The 16445-nt window shown below is 32.3% G+C and overlaps 1 protein-coding gene across 1 annotated transcript; it reads left to right on the top strand.

Moving 5' to 3' along the window:
- Nucleotides 1-978: 978 nt before the first annotated feature.
- Nucleotides 979-3709, top strand: LOC120169587 (AP2-like ethylene-responsive transcription factor AIL6). Its single transcript, XM_039177704.1, has 8 exons — nt 979-1373; nt 1519-1601; nt 2445-2453; nt 2555-2643; nt 2779-2852; nt 2944-2994; nt 3083-3158; nt 3247-3709. Exons 1-8 carry the CDS (start codon nt 979-981, stop codon nt 3703-3705), a joined length of 1236 nt encoding a protein of 411 aa, XP_039033635.1. The 3' UTR covers nt 3706-3709.
- Nucleotides 3710-16445: the final 12736 nt, after the last annotated feature.

Below are 16445 nucleotides of genomic sequence, written 5' to 3'. Positions count from 1 at the left end.
AATATAAAATATAAAAAATGAAAATGATGACGTACTGTAGTCTTAATATATTTATATTTACTCTATCATAAATAATAAATCTTCAGTTAATTAATAATTTTTATTTGGTATTATTTAAGTAAAATTACCTATATTTGCTCTATTTTCCAGTAGTTCTATCGTTTTAGATTAAACCGCTGGATAACTTTTCTCTCTGCCTTCCTTTAAAAACCCTAACGCCAACTTTATTTTACCTCACTTTCCCTCTCACCAAACAGATTTTTTTTTTTCCTTGGAACTTTTATTTTCCTTCTTAAGAAGACATTGGATTCCTCAAAGAAATCCAAGATGAGATTGCATGCAGTTAACATCTTTTTCATTTACTAAGCTTCGGTATTGTCGTAGTTGTTTATCTGAATGGAAACAATTCTATGTAACGGTTAAGATTAAAAAAAATGCATTATCACTTTTCTTTTGAAGGTTTCTGAGCTAATTTTTGTTTGTTTCCTCGAAATATAGTTTTGGTTTTTAGTGTAAGTTCAGAAAAGAAGAAAAGAAAAAGGTTTTGAAGTTTGTATATTTAAATACATGAAATGGCATCAGCAAGTAACTGGCTTTCGTTTCACTGTCTCCAATGGAGCTGTTGAGGTCATCATCTGAGCCTCAGTTTGTGTCATATGAAGAATCCTCTGCTGTTTCTCCCAATTATCTGATCGATAACTTCTATGATAATGGTATGGCAAAGCTTTCTCTTCTTTTCTTTTCTTCTGTTTGGTTGTCTAGAAAATACGAGAAAATCAAAGGTTTGAGGGGTTTAAGTTTCAAGTTCTTTTTCCTACTGATTTTACTTAACTAAACCGACTTATACAGCCCACTGCTGAGAATACTGAAAATCTCTTGTTTTTTTTTTCTTTTTTTTAAGGCTGGACAAATCCGAAAAATCAAGTGTTTTTTGAAGGAGAGGAGAACAAAAGCGATGAAGCTCAAACGGGAGCATCAATGGCGGATGAATCCTCCATTTTCACGAGCTTCCATTACCAAGCACCGAAGCTTGAAGACTTCCTTGGCGATTCTTGGTCGATCGTTAGATTTTCCGATAGCCAAACAGAAACCCAAGGTTCGTCTTTAACCCAAATATACGAGCCTCAAGATCTCAAGGAAATTACTGGATTTCAAGCGTTCTCGACGAACTCGGGGTCGGAAGTCGATGACTCGTCGTCAATGCGCGGAACTCAGTTGGCTCACGTTGAGTTACCAGGTCACTCGATTGAGCCACGCGGGAACAATAGTAAAAACAACACTAGCAAGGCCATTGTTACGGTTGACTCAGGCAGCTCAAAAAAGATTTCCGATACATTTGGTCAACGAACTTCGATTTACAGAGGCGTCACCAGGTAAAAATATACCATCAATCAGTCTTATCCTTCAATTTTTCAAAGTATTTTTTTGTGCTAAAAAATTAGCTAATATGGTTTTAATTAAATCATCAATATTTAATTTGATTTTAAAATCAGAATATTACATGTTATGGTGATCCAGACACAGGTGGACGGGTAGATATGAAGCTCATCTATGGGATAACAGCTGCAGGAGAGAGGGTCAAGCCAGAAAAGGCCGTCAAGGTCACATTTTCTTTCTTGTCTTACATAGAAATATCGAATATTGACCGTTATATAACGATACTAAAACCGTTATATAATGATACTAAAACCGTTATTACACGATCTTGATAGCACTTATTATTATATAATGATAATAATACTATATTAAATCGTTCGAAACTGTTATTATGATCTTAAAGGCACCTACTATTTCTATAATTTAAATTTCAGACTATGATACACAAGTATCAAATAATTACCCCATACGTGTACATAAATATTAGTATATTATAAAAAATATTCTAAATATGAATATGAAACTATAATATGTGATATGAATATTGAATACAGTGAGAAGACTAGTGAAAAGAAGCATGCATGCAGTGGGACATTTGTCATCAGTCATTTAATGATGATGGAGACACTGTGATGTTATGTATGTGTCCCAAATGGTACTTTCAGTTTTCTGCAAAATGTACGGTTTTTCTTTTGATTTGAGCAGATATGCCGCCATTTTTGCTCACAGTCACCTTTATTTATTCATTTTTCCTTAATATCTCGCTCAACCTGAAGCCTAATGGCTTTTTCTACAGATGAATCGAAGTCTGAATTCTGAAACAGTGACTTTGATTGATTTGGCTTTTGCTTTTTGGCCTTGTGACTCATGGTGGCTAAATTCACAATTTTTTGTATCTACAAGGACTATAAGAAGAATTTGAACTTGTTAACAACATAAAGTTTTTCATTTTGACCATCTATTATGGATTGGATTTATGCAGAAAATTTCGAATATTAACAAACTCTGCTTTACTTTTTGCATGCAAATCTGGGATCCTGGATGTGTTCAAACTCTTGTTTATACAGTATACTTGGGTAAGAAACTCCTAAGCTTTGTAGTTACTATGAGTTTAATCCTGCAATTTCATACTGCTGTTGTTAATTTTTAGACTGAATTTTATGTTGTAATTTATTAGGTGGTTATGATAATGAAGAAAAGGCTGCTCGGGCTTACGATTTGGCCGCCGTGAAATACTGGGGTCTGACCGCTACTACCAACTTCCCGGTATCATATATGCACAGTTCTTTCTTTATCATATATCTATGTATGTATGAATGTGTTTTACATACAAATATAGGTAATTTAGGGAAGATGAAGATTATGCGAACTACCTAATGATGGTTATTTTGCTTGGTTTAGATTGAGAATTATTCGAAAGAGTTGGAAGAGATGAAGAATGTTACCAGGCAAGAGTTTATTGCATCCATAAGGAGGTAAGCTTTATGTACTTGACTGGTTTGATTTTCTTTTTCCGGTTGGGGATGATTGAAAAGGGTTAATCTTCGGTTTGCCGATGTTTAATAGGAAGAGTAGTGGATTTTCAAGGGGTGCATCGATTTACCGAGGTGTCACGAGGTTCGTACATTTTTGTTTAGACTTTGAACTAATTGTCGGATTCTCCGGTGAACGACTGAATAATTAATTTGTCGTCTTATATTTGCAGGCATCATCAACAAGGCCGATGGCAAGCAAGGATAGGCCGGGTTGCCGGAAACAAGGACTTGTACCTTGGGACTTTTGTAAGGCTACAATAATGGACCTATGAATGAACCTTCACACTTTAACTGCTGTTATATTATTGACAATGTTTGATCTATATGGTTCACAGCTACTGAAGAGGAGGCAGCAGAGGCATATGATATTGCGGCCATCAAACTCCGAGGTGCGAATGCAGTGACCAACTTTGAGATGAGCCGGTACGATGTCGAAGCCATTGGCAAGAGTTCCCTTCCCATTGGTGGGGCAGCTAAGCGTCAAAAGCATTCACTTGAATTGGACCAAAACCGGATAGTAAACCATGAGCAACAACAACAGCTACCCCGGTGCAGCTCCAACAGCCAAGGTATAAGTTTCGCTCCCATGCAGCCAGTTTCCGACATTCCTTGCGGAATCCCTTACGATGCTGCAGCAGCAACAGCATTTTATCAACAGAATCTCTACCACCACTTTCAGTCTGCCAACGTAGGCAGCTGCGAGCCCCCCGGATTGTCATCGACAACGACAACACCTACAACTGTAATGTTGCAGCCAGCGGCTGAGTTCTTATGGCCTCACCGGCCTTATTAATGATAACCCGGGCAGTTCTAACACCAATGCAGCTAACGTTAAGTAGCGAATTGTTCGAAGCTCTCTGGGGCCGACTCGATGAACTGACCATGGATCGGAATCGATCTTTTATCTTTACCTCTTTTTTACCTTGGCAAGAAGAGGGTTTTGTTTTGAAGGCTAAAGAATAGCAGCTGAACATTAGAAAGCTGGATTTTGTAAAGTGTAATTATCTTCAAATGCTGGCTTTCATGGGCACTGGTTCTAAAGTTATCTTTTCTGCTATTTGTTTACCCATTATGTTTCATTACTCGGCTTTGTTCCTAGACAAGGTTAGTCTGTCCTAAATGGCTGTTCAGGTTTTAAAGATGTAAGGCTGGGGTTTGTCCCATGCTATGCTGTCCATTGTGGCTGTTCGCATGGTCTGATTTTTGTTTCTGTTCCACCCCCAAGGTGTATTCTTTTTCCTCTGACTAGGATTAGATTTTTTAACGAGGTCTTGGGCTGTGGTTACTTTGTTATTCCTATAATACAAAGTACCATATTACAAACAAACAAAAAACTGCAAATGCTAGAATGTGCAAATCCTCAATTGCAAATATTTTGCTAAATTTTCATGAATGATTGATCAAAAGTTTCAGTTAATCTATTTTTGAAATCAACAAAAGTATTTTTTTATATTTAAAATTTAAAAAATATGGATAGAATTTGATGAAGTTAAATAGAAATTTTAATATAATTCATCTACTAATTAATTCCTCTCAGCGTTATTAAATTTAGTTCACGATTCTGTTCATTTTAATTCAATCATTTGTAATTGATAATGAATTTGTTTTTTCGATTAAAATTGTATTAGTAATTAAGGTATTCAAGCGCAGCTAGTGTAGTGGTATCATAGTACCCTCCCACGGTACTGACCGGAGTTCGATTCCCCAATGCGCATGGTTTGCCAAAATTTAATGATGAATGATATTCATAATTTTGTATCTTCAATCGCGTTGCGTTTATTGCTACTGTTAACATAACAGATGATATTTCAGTCACTACAAGTATTGTGATTGTGAAATGCTATTGTTAACATAACAGATGACAGTCACTACAAGTATTGTGATTGTGAAATTTTAATAGCATATAATATTGTGGACATAACGATTGTTGACATTACAGTTTCAGACGATATCGTTATCACTGTATAATAGTCATTGTTGTGGTTATATATCATTATTTAAGTAATTTTTTCTAATAACAAGCCTTAAAAAATAAGGATAACTCCACAATAACAAATATCGAAAAAAATAAGTCCATGATAACAAATATTAAAAAAGGGTAAATTATATCATTCCTGAAAGATCAGAAATGGCTACCTAAACCACGCAGCACATCACCGTGTGCACTCTTTAATGCCATGCCTTGTTCCACTGTAATATTCATTGCAAGCTTATTCTGAGGAGAATGGGAATAACTGAAGATTGCGAATATGAAATAAACCAAGTTTAAACAATAAATTAATGAATAATAACAGATTCTGTTATCCCTACAATATTTCTGTGGATGAGCTCCTGAAGTTTGAACATGATGCGCTGGCGAGCTGTAACTGGTGCGTTCTTCCAAGAGGGAAAAGCTTGCTTGGCTGCATTAACTGCATCTTTAAACTCTTCGTAGGTAGTTGAAGGGACTCGAGAAACAGCCTCTTGTGTTGCCCAAGTAAAATGGCTGATGTAAAAACTGCATCAAAAAGGATGAGAAAGAGCAAATAACAAAGTAAGCGCATTCACTCACAGGATTTATTACGTCAATGATCATGGAACCCAGTGACCCAAAAATTTCCCTCCAATAAAATTAGGAACTTTTACCTGTAGATACCAGAATGATTATAGAGGACAGATATGAACACATCACCACACATAGAATACAAACAGATGCATGCTAAAACATACAGAGAACAAGAAATCAAAACAGTAAAAGGAAATGTCACACACTAATTGTTCCTTCACATCTAAACTCACCGAGTGGTTGTATTGGTTTAACTCTCCAGCGGAACTGCTATTAGAGTTCACAGGAACAGATCTGTTAAGCCCCCATAATTTAAAATTTTTCTCTGCAAGAAAACATTTCTACTACAAAGAAGAATCTCAAGAAATGAAAAATACAATCATTTTCAAAAGTATTTTCCCAGAGTGGGAGTGGAAATAGATATATCATTTAAAACCTTAATTGTCACTATAGAATATAAGTTATGATAGGTATCGAAACACTTGAGGTTCATGGCTGGATTTCGATAAATTTGGTTTTAGTGATAAAGACGTGTATCATGAATTTGAATGTTTTATGTGATTTTGGAACTTGAACAAACCCAAAAACGAACTTGGTATGCTCTAAGATAAGGTTCGTGGCTCGATTTTGATAAATTTGGTTTTAGTGATAAAGATGTGCACCATGAATGTGAATGTTTTATGTGATTTTGGAACTTGAGGCCTGAACCGAAAACACATCCCAAGTTAAACTACATTTTTGTTGGGAACTTAGTAAATAGGCTCAAATTGGTATATTGTTCTCAGGTTCTGTATCGGGACACTTGAGATTCATAGCTTGATTTCGTTTCTTCTCCTTGCTTTTTTTAATGTGAGTATTAGTAGTCTAATAAGGAATGAGTGTTGCAGATCGATGATGAAATGGATAGACATTGTGATAGTGGCACATGCCTTAAGATGTGAAGAAAATAAACCATATTCACATGTTACGCATTGCATCCAATAATTAAAACTGATGATTAAACAAGTTAATGTCTAGAAACCTCATTAGATATTTAGATGTACTAAAACTTCAAACCGAACATAATCGATGACAGTAAAACGTGATATTTAGGATGTTTTGACTTTTGAATCAAACGCGGTGGTTCTCAAGTCTAGTTATCCTTTTCGGTGTTACGAGCTTCAAGTTTCAATGAAGTATATGCCACTGCCAGCTACTGCTAGTTTTTTTCCCCTATTGTTTTAGATTTCGTTTTCGACATCTAATTGCAGGTTAAAGACATCATGTATCAGTTATACAGAGCGACAAAGAGCAGATTTAAGAGCATTGCACCGAAAGAGATAAAGTTGCTCAAGCATCTGCTAAACATCACAGATCCCGAAGAGCGGTTCTCTGCGTTGGCAACAGCTTTCTCTCCAGGCAATGAACACGAAGCAAAGGGTCCTCACGCTTTATACACGTGAGAAATCTTCTTCCCTTCTTCGGATTAAAGTAGTCGCCATCAGATTATGGTGGCATGACATATTCTGTGTGTTTTCCGTTTTACAGTACGACAAAAGAGCTGCACAAATGGATTAAGATCATGCTGGACGCTTACATGCTCAATAAAGAAGAAACCGACATCAAAGAAGCGAAGAAGATGAGTCAACATGTGGTCATACAAAAGCTGTTCATCCTCAAGGAAACGATAGAACAAGAATACTTGGATCAAAGAACGCCGACGCCGCAAATGGACAGTGAAATGGAATAGGAGGAGTTATAAACTATATGACCATCAAGCATCTACTGTCGTGCTTTTTTGTTAGAAATGTAGAACATAGGTTTTCAATCAAATTTTATTTGGTGGTTCATGGAGATTCTGTTTCTATTTTGTAATTAATGGAGATATCGTTTAATCCAAATTGCCATCGTACCATCGTCTCAATATTATGGACCTTCAAGTTGGCGTTATAGACTATTACATCAATATTATAACGGTAATATATCATATGAATATTGTAATAGTTAAAGTTTAATTTTATTAGTACAACTGTCAACGTTTGATTCTATTAATTAAAATTAATTTAATTTTTTCTTAATTTAAGAGTATGAAACTAAAAAAATTATTTATTTTATGAACATAAAGATGTTATATCTTTAAAATAAATATTGAAATTTAAGCTCACATAAAAAAATATAAATACTTCTAATAATTCGACCAATTAATAATTTTTCAATTTTATTATCTTTAATTATCTTTATATTTATTATAATATATGTGTCATCAAATGTAATTTCAATATAAATATATTTTAATTATTAACTTTTAATATATTTCGATATCTCAAAGAAAGAGTGATGTAAGGGTGAGGATGGGTGTGTGGCATGCACGGGACATGAGCGGCTGTGAGGTCTGTGATCCTCCCTCCTCAAGGGCATGCTCCGCCCCTAATAATGCGGCAAATTATTTTAAAAATCCTAAATAAATAATTATTTAAATAAATAAGACCCTCAAGAGATTATTTGTAAGAATAACCCAAATCATCCACATCAAACGATGTACGGCTGTAAACCGCATATTAAATCTCGCACTTTCAATACGCGAGATACATCCGATGCAGTGTATTTTTTAAGTAAGTCAAAAAAACAATTGGATAAAATGACATCGTGCGTTGCAAAGAACGAGTAACCTTTATGATTCAAAATATAGCGAGATTTATAGGAGACCTCGCGGGCGGCAAAACGCGAGGTTCTTTTGGATTCCGTATAATAGCCTAATTTGAAACATATAAATAAAATCATATTATAATAAATAAATATAATAATAATAATAATAATAATATTAATTATTAAATATAATAAATAATTAAATATAATAATATATAAATATAGTAATTAAAATAGAAATTTTATAAAAAATAATTATGATATATTTTGTAAATTTTGAAATAATGAAAAATTATATTATAATAAATAAATATAATAATATTAATTAATAATATTAAATTAAATATAATAATTAATTAAAATATAATAATATATAAATATAGTAATTAAAATAGATATTTTATAAAAAATAATTATAATATATTTTGTAAATTTTGAAATAATGAAAAATTATATTATAATAAATAAATATAATAAAAATAACTAATAATATTAATTATTAAATGTAATAAATATTTAAATATAATAATATATAAATATAGTAATTAAAATAAATATTTTATAAAAAAATAATTATAATATATTTTGAAATTTGAATTTGAATTAAAGAAATCTCAACGCGAGGTACTAGGAATTCAGTGTATTTTCAGTACCTCAAGTCTTGCAGGACGCGAGTTGCATTTAAAACCGTGTTTCTCCGAGTACGAGAAGGGTTATAAATTAGACTCTCCACACATTTTCATCACTATACCCTGCCTTTCTTATAATTAAAGATTCAAAGATTTCATATCATGACGACGAGTCTATTAAGATGATCGAAGTCACGTATTCGATTATTGGAGACTAAATGATGAGGTAAATTAATTAATATTATTTTGATTTTTTACTATCTATTTATTAATTGATTTAGTTAATTGTTTTGGTATTTAAATAATTTTTTAATATTTATATTTCGTATAGATATGAACATGTATTAGAGTGTCATATAAATCGTGTAACACAGTCCGATGCGGATATTATTGAGTATTTACATTTAACGGTTTTCGGATATATCAGTAATATAACTGGTGATGATGTGAAATTGCATCCTCCACTTATCAATACGTTGGTGGAAAGATAAAGACCGAAGTCGCACACGTTTCATTTACCTTGTGGGGAGACAACTATTACCTTGCAAGATGTTGCATTTCATCTGGGTTTGCCTATTGATGAAATAGCAATTACTGGTGTTGCTGACGCCCTTAGAAAAGTATGTGAGATATTGTTCATAATTGATCCGCCTGATTATGTACGTGATGGTGGAAAAATAAAAATTAAATTTTTGGATGAAAATTTTATGAACCTACCACAGAATGCGGAGCATGAAGTTAAGGAGATAAATATAAATGTTTTTATCTATGAATATTTATTAACATTTTAATTTATTTATTTAATTTTTTGGAAATTAAGTAGTTATATTATTTTATTAATTTTTTGAAGCGATTTGCTCGTGCGTATATACTACGAGTTATTGTGGGGATTTTAATGTCAGACAAATCCCGAAATAAGGTGCATCTGATGTGGTTGAATCACTTGCAAAATTTTAGTGATTCAAGAAATATAAGTTGGGAGTCGACAGTTTTGGCATTTTGTTCCAGCAACTTTGTAGAGCCGTAAATCCGATGAAAAATGTCATTGGAGTGTCTTTATTGTTGCTGTAGTCGTGGGCCTGGATCTGAATGCCATTTTTATGCACAATCATTAAAACACATGTCCCATATGAATTTCTGTTACTTAAGAGGTAAAAAGTAATTTTTATATATATTTTTATAATATTACTAACAAATATTACAATTCTATTGTATTAATGATAGGTGGACTGATGAAACATCTCACGCCCACTTACCTACACATTAACGGGACTTTAGACTATTGATCGATAAGTTTGGACATCAGGTAATAAAATATTTTCTTTCGATTTTTTTTTATAATTTTAGAATAATTTAATTTATTTGAGGTTTTTAGCTAACAATGTTATGTAATTTTAATTATATAATTCTTGTGGAGGCCTTACTACGATGATGCTATTGTCGACTGTATATTGTATGACATTCTGGTGACTAATGCGCCCGTGTACATCATGTCAATCCTGCTGATCTTTTATAGATAGTCGAGTGGCATCCTATAGAGCATGTTCTTCAACAATTTAATTGTGTTCAATCGATTCTGTCACATCCACCTTGCTTGGATGAGTTACATCGATTGACGTGACAAGAAAAATGAAAATTAATTGGGCAGACCATAATGCGGTGTATCTGAATGAGTGGGTCCGAATATTCGAGAGGAAGCCCATGACTCAACCCATATTCGACCTCAGCGTGACATACGATTATATACGGTTGTACGAGATATATGGGATGCCACATATATTGACCGATGAGGAGTATGCACGAGAATTATATGTTTCTCCAAAGAGTTGTCCACGGATGGGGAGACAACGTAGGTGGAGTCAAGGCAGAGAAAAATAAGACAACAAGGTGCATCCTCCTCATCGGCAACAACATAGGGAACTCCTTAAACATCGTTGACTCACCATGACCCTGTATTCACCCACTCACTCAATCAACATCTCAACAAATGGGGTAATTGTTGGAAGGGTTCCTTACCGACGTCTTTGACCATTTGAATTCACTACTGACACAATTGGCGACTACTTTAGATCCGGTATTGTTGAGCAAACACAGTCGCATAGCATATTCTACACTGGTCCCGGTTTCAGTGCTAGTGGTGGATTGATTCCATATACAACTGCTGGTCCGGATGATGATGAGGATATTGCTGAAGAGGAAGATGAATCACAATTACGTCCGCGTCAGACTCGTCGTCCACTACGATGCGAAACTGGTAGACATAGGCATTATAGTTTTTCTTTATTTTGTTCTTCAAAACTGAAATATTTGTACTAAACTATTTTATTTTGAGTTAGTGAAAATATTTTCTATTATGTGAACTATTTTATTATTTTATAATAAAATATTTTATTTTGAGTTAATTGACTACCGACGTTTATCGAACAATTTTCAGTTATGCGAACTATTTTTCATTAGTCGATTCATCTTGGGAGTTATTTTTCTAATAAATTAATAAAAATAGGTTTCAGTGAAATTCACACTCTGTAACCCACGATATTTATTTTACGTTAGCATAACCACACATCTTGCAAAATGCTATATCTAAATACATCATTGAATGTCTCTACAAGAAGCAGGGATATAATTGGAGTGTTCGTGTATCACAGTTGAAGATGATTAACAACCTTTGGAAACTCACAAAATACGTTCAACCATATATATGCACCACCAATATCCTGAAACAAGATCGTCGTAACTTGGATGTGCTCTTGCTTTCTGAAGCCTTCATTGTGCTGCTCAAATCCACATGTTACAGTTGCGACCGTATTGCTTCAGTTACATCGCTATACGGGTACACAGTTGACTACCACAAAGCATGATATGCAAGGTATCGAGCCTAACAAAAAATGCTCGGTTAATGGGAGGAATCATACAATGAATTGCGACCATGGCTTAGACTGATACAGAAACATATTCGGGAATAGTTATGAAGTTGGAAACAGTTTTGGTGTAAAAAAATGATCATGTTGTACAAGATATCTGCCAATTCTACAGGCTCTTTTGGATTTTTTTCGCAATACATTAATGCATTCCGACACTGCAAGCATATTGTTCAAATCGACGACACTTCGATGACACTTGATTATATGGTTGATACACTCAAATAATGTTATTGTCGATTGCACAAGACGACAACAGAAAAACTATTCCCATCGCCTTCGCAATTGTCGAAAATGAAGATATCGACTTTTGGGAATTCTTTTTTACGAACTTATAAACATATATTCTATCACATGTGATTCATGATAGAGATGATGGGATTTGTCTTATTTCTAATAGAGGCGTTGGTATCAAATACGCACTCTGTCGTATGGGCCCGTCTTGCCAACCCCCAATATTTAACACCGATACTATTTATGACATATTGTTGCAAACAATTTACAGAAGTTCAAGAGTCAAGATGAGCGTCTAATGGTGCTTCGAATGGGTACGTCTTTACCCTTTTCGGTTTACCATATATTTACAAAAATTATTTCAAATTTATTGTTCCACTTTTTATTAATAGGTTACACACAGTTCGTACGTGAGTTTGAGGATCTGATGCAGAAACTTTGACATATGAATTCTGAGGGCTTCAACTACCTTACTAGAATCCCAAAGGAGAAATGGCTTCGATCATTTGATTGGGGTAGACGATATGGTCACATGACAACGAACTTGGATGAGGCAATAAATTCATCACTAAAGGGAGTGTGACATTTTCCTATCACTTTTGTTGTCAAAGTGACATAAGCTGTCAATCATTTTTGCAACCTTGGGAAGGCAAACATTGACTGGATGGCTGGTGGCCACCAAATCCACTCAGACATCCTCAGAAAATTACAAACGTTCCAGCAACATTTCAACGCGATGGGTGTCATATGCTTATCTCGCCAAATGCCATCCTTCCGTGTATTAGAATTTGAGAGGCCATTGAAATACATATAACACAACACATACATGGTTAATTTACGAGAAAAACATGCGAGTACTGATTCTTTCAAACTTTCAAGTACCCATGTGCGCACACCATTGTTGTTGTTTCTTCTGTCTGGATACTCTACATGAGATTCGTTGATAAGGTTTACTTACTTGAAACTATATTCAAGGTTTATGAATATAAGTTCCATCCCATTGGAAATTAATGGGATCCGGATGAAGCTGGTGATGAACCTACAATACGACCATATTATGCATTACGACTAAAAAAACTGGTCGTCCACGGTCAACCCGTTTTTTTGTGACGAGAATTTGGTCGAACATCAAGAAAGAATCAGACAACCGAAATTATGCTCTATATGTAGGAATCTCGGACACATGAAGAATAAATATCCAGTCGCTCAAGACCACGTATTAATTAAATGAGCTTTTTGCATTATTTCTTTTTTATTTAACAACACATATTTCTTAGTTTTCACTTTCTTTTCATTTATTCATGCACCAAATCATGCATTCCAACCTTTTCCAGCACGATTTTTACCCCATTAAAATATATTGTTTGTGGCCAAATTAGCCTTAAAATAAATATAAGTTCCAATACTATATCTCTAAGCATATAAATTCTAAAATCACTCATATTTACAAGCCATAAATAACACTATAATATGTCTATCAAACTATTTTTTTCTTCCTTCACAAAATCATGATTTCTAACAATTTTCAACGTCATTTTACCCCGCATAAAATGTCTTATATATGATGATATTATAGTCATCTTAAAGATAAATTACAATATTACGTGTTTATAATTAAAAATTTAAAAAATCAGTTTCTCACCCGAAAATAGTTTTCGAACAAGGCTATGGACACTAAAGGAGGTTAGGGAATTCAAAGAACCTCGCACTTTGCAGGCTGCGATGTCCCCTATAAATCTCGTGATATTTTGGATCATAAAGGCTACATCGTGTTTCGCAATGTGCGATGTCATTTTATCCAATTGTTTTATTGTCTTACCTGGAAAGTATGCCCACGTTGATTGTATCCCGCATATTGGAAGGTGTAAGAACTTAACACGCGATTTGTAATTTGCGAGGTCGTCCTATGTGAATGATTTGAGGGTTATTCTTTCAAATAATCTCGTGAAGGTCCTAATTCTTTAAAAATTATTTATTTGAGGTTTTTAAAATAAATTTGCCTAATAATAATGCCCAACAATGTACCCCGTTTCTCACACACGCCACCCTAATATAAACACCACCGTTCCTTTTTTATTATTTTCTTATAAATTCATTTATTAATGATATCTCCATTAGTTGATTTAAAAAAAAACAATTGGCGATATAAATTATTAAATATTTAAGAGAGAGAGAGAGAGAGAAAGAGGTGGGGTAATGATGGAAAAGAAGGGGAAATTAATAAAAGGGAGGGAATGATATAGGTTGTCTAGTGATCATATCCCGGCAGACTGACTTAGAAATGCCGCTTTAGTTGTCCCCTCCAATCACACCTCTTTCCCATTTTTTCCTCTGTCCCTCTTCATTTCCAATCCATGATTTTTTTAAATTAAGCTTATGTAAAAAATAAATATTTAAATTTTATTTTTTGCACTCCTAAATATTTAATATTTTAAGTGTATAAGGTCGATCACAATCGTTAAAAAAATTCACCAACCACTCAAAACACAATCTTATAATCTTTAAAACTAAATTTTCATTATAGTGTCATCGTCGAATAATCATTTGACAATGGCGGCCGACCCCTTAACCTATCATCATCTTTATTATTTTCCTAAATTTTGAAGTTAAATCTCTAAATCTCTAATACTAAATATAAAAACAGTTACACGTTTGAGAATAAAGACAGATGTAGCCAGGTAGATCAAGGTAGTAGATTGCGAATCACCTTAGATTAATAAAAAAAATATTATTTATTACATAAAGAATTTTCCTACAAGTCATTATATTTTTTTCAAACACATCCAATCAACTGGCATCTGATCTACTAGTGAATGAATAATAACATGTGAGTGGTCGTTCGACAACGACGTTGATGATCGGAGATGGTCAATGATAATAAAGAGAGTATGCAATTAGTGATTTTAGGAGTTTTTAAAGGATTCTAGAGAAATTTTGGAATTTTTAAAAAATAATAATTTTATTTTTTAAAAATTTATATTTTTAAAAAATTTATATATCCATCATTATCATATTTTGAATGACAATCGTTAACTACATGGACCTTAAATAATAATAATAAAATAAATATTTATTTTATTCAAAAATATTAGATACAAATGGTAAATAAAAAAATATAATTGAAACATATATATTTTTAATTAACCCTTTAATTAATGCTCCTTCTACATCATTCCCCCTCCGTTTCTATTTTATCCACAACTTTCTTCATTTTCCTTTTAAGCATATGGATATGAACAAAATTAACCCTAAGCATTAGTCTTATTTTCGTTTATATCCTTAAGTTTTCTTAATAATGCCCACTTTATGTTTCCTTAAAATTATTTTTAGATTTGTCCAAAAAAAATATTTTTAGTTAAACTATATAATTGAACCTTTATATTTAAATAAAAGTTTATTTTTCTAATTAATATTTTAAATATAACGATTTAGTCATTAATGTTATAGATTTGTAGATTTATAATAGAGGTTATGTATTATTTTCTAGCATGAAAAAAACCCTCAAACTAATAAAAAACCTTACCAAGTCATACTTTGCATATAATATATAAAATAATAATAAATTCTAACTTAATGATTTAAATAATTAGAATATAAAAATTAAACTTATAACTTACCCATAATATGTCCTACATATCTTAAAGAATCTTCAAAGCTTATCAAGGTGAGATTGGGATGTCACAAGAAACAAAGTTAATGATTATGTCTATGGCACATAGACATGTCTTACAAAGGTTGTGTAAAGGAGTAATGAGTGGTTGAATTTTGATAGTTTTGGGTCGACAATAATCTTATTTTCGTTTAACCATCAATTACCGTTCCCATTTACGTTTCAAACCAAAATGTTGTCGTTTTATATCACACTAAACACTAATATATATGATTCAAAATATATGTTATCAACAAATTATGTTATCAACTAATTGTTGATAAAATATTTTATATGTTTTTAATTGTTATGTTTAATATATTTTACATGATTTAGAATTATTGTTTGAATCTTTTATTTTATAATTTTTTAAATTTATTTTTATTTCAATTTTTGTGTGAATACGAATACTTGAAATATGATTAAAAACTTAAACTATAATTTTATATTTAAATATATATAAAAAATAACATCCAGTTTTTATTTTAATTTAAATAATAATATTTAAAATTGAAAAATTAAATAATTTACAAATTATAAACAGATTTAAATTTAAATAATTAAAAATTACATTTTGGACACTTGCCATTCTTAGATTTTCATTCAATCGTATTTTATGTATAATTAAAAAATACATATTGGACACTTGCCATTCCTAGATTTTCATTCGATCGTATTTTATGTACAATAAAATATATAAGTGGTCTTACGATTATATGATGTTATTTTTTTAAATTTTATGATTATTAAAAATTATAAAATAGTCTCTTGATTATAAGATATTATTTTTTAAATCCATCAATTATTAAAAATTATAAAATAATCATCTAACTATTTATATATTATAATCACGTATTTTTTTTAAATTAACGGTCCATTTATATACTTTATACTTTGAATTTTATGTAAAATAATATAATAGGATATATA

The sequence above is a fragment of the Hibiscus syriacus genome, unplaced genomic scaffold, assembly GCF_006381635.1.
Source record: "Hibiscus syriacus cultivar Baekdansim isolate YM2019G1 unplaced genomic scaffold, ASM638163v2 tig00111769_pilon, whole genome shotgun sequence".
NCBI lineage: Eukaryota > Viridiplantae > Streptophyta > Magnoliopsida > Malvales > Malvaceae > Hibiscus > Hibiscus syriacus.
Note: the sequence above shows the minus strand (reverse complement) of the source record. Positions and strands in the feature narration are given on the sequence as shown.

Excerpts from the sequence above, each read along its gene's own strand:
- LOC120169587 (XM_039177704.1), top strand. The coding sequence starts at position 979 with ATGGCGGATGAATCCTCCATTTTCACGAGCTTCCATTACCAAGCACCG. Across the intron at positions 1,374-1,518 it reads ATTTACAGAGGCGTCACCAG|ACACAGGTGGACGGGTAGAT; the intron begins GTAAAAATATAC and ends ATGGTGATCCAG. Across the intron at positions 2,644-2,778 it reads CCGCTACTACCAACTTCCCG|ATTGAGAATTATTCGAAAGA; the intron begins GTATCATATATG and ends TGCTTGGTTTAG.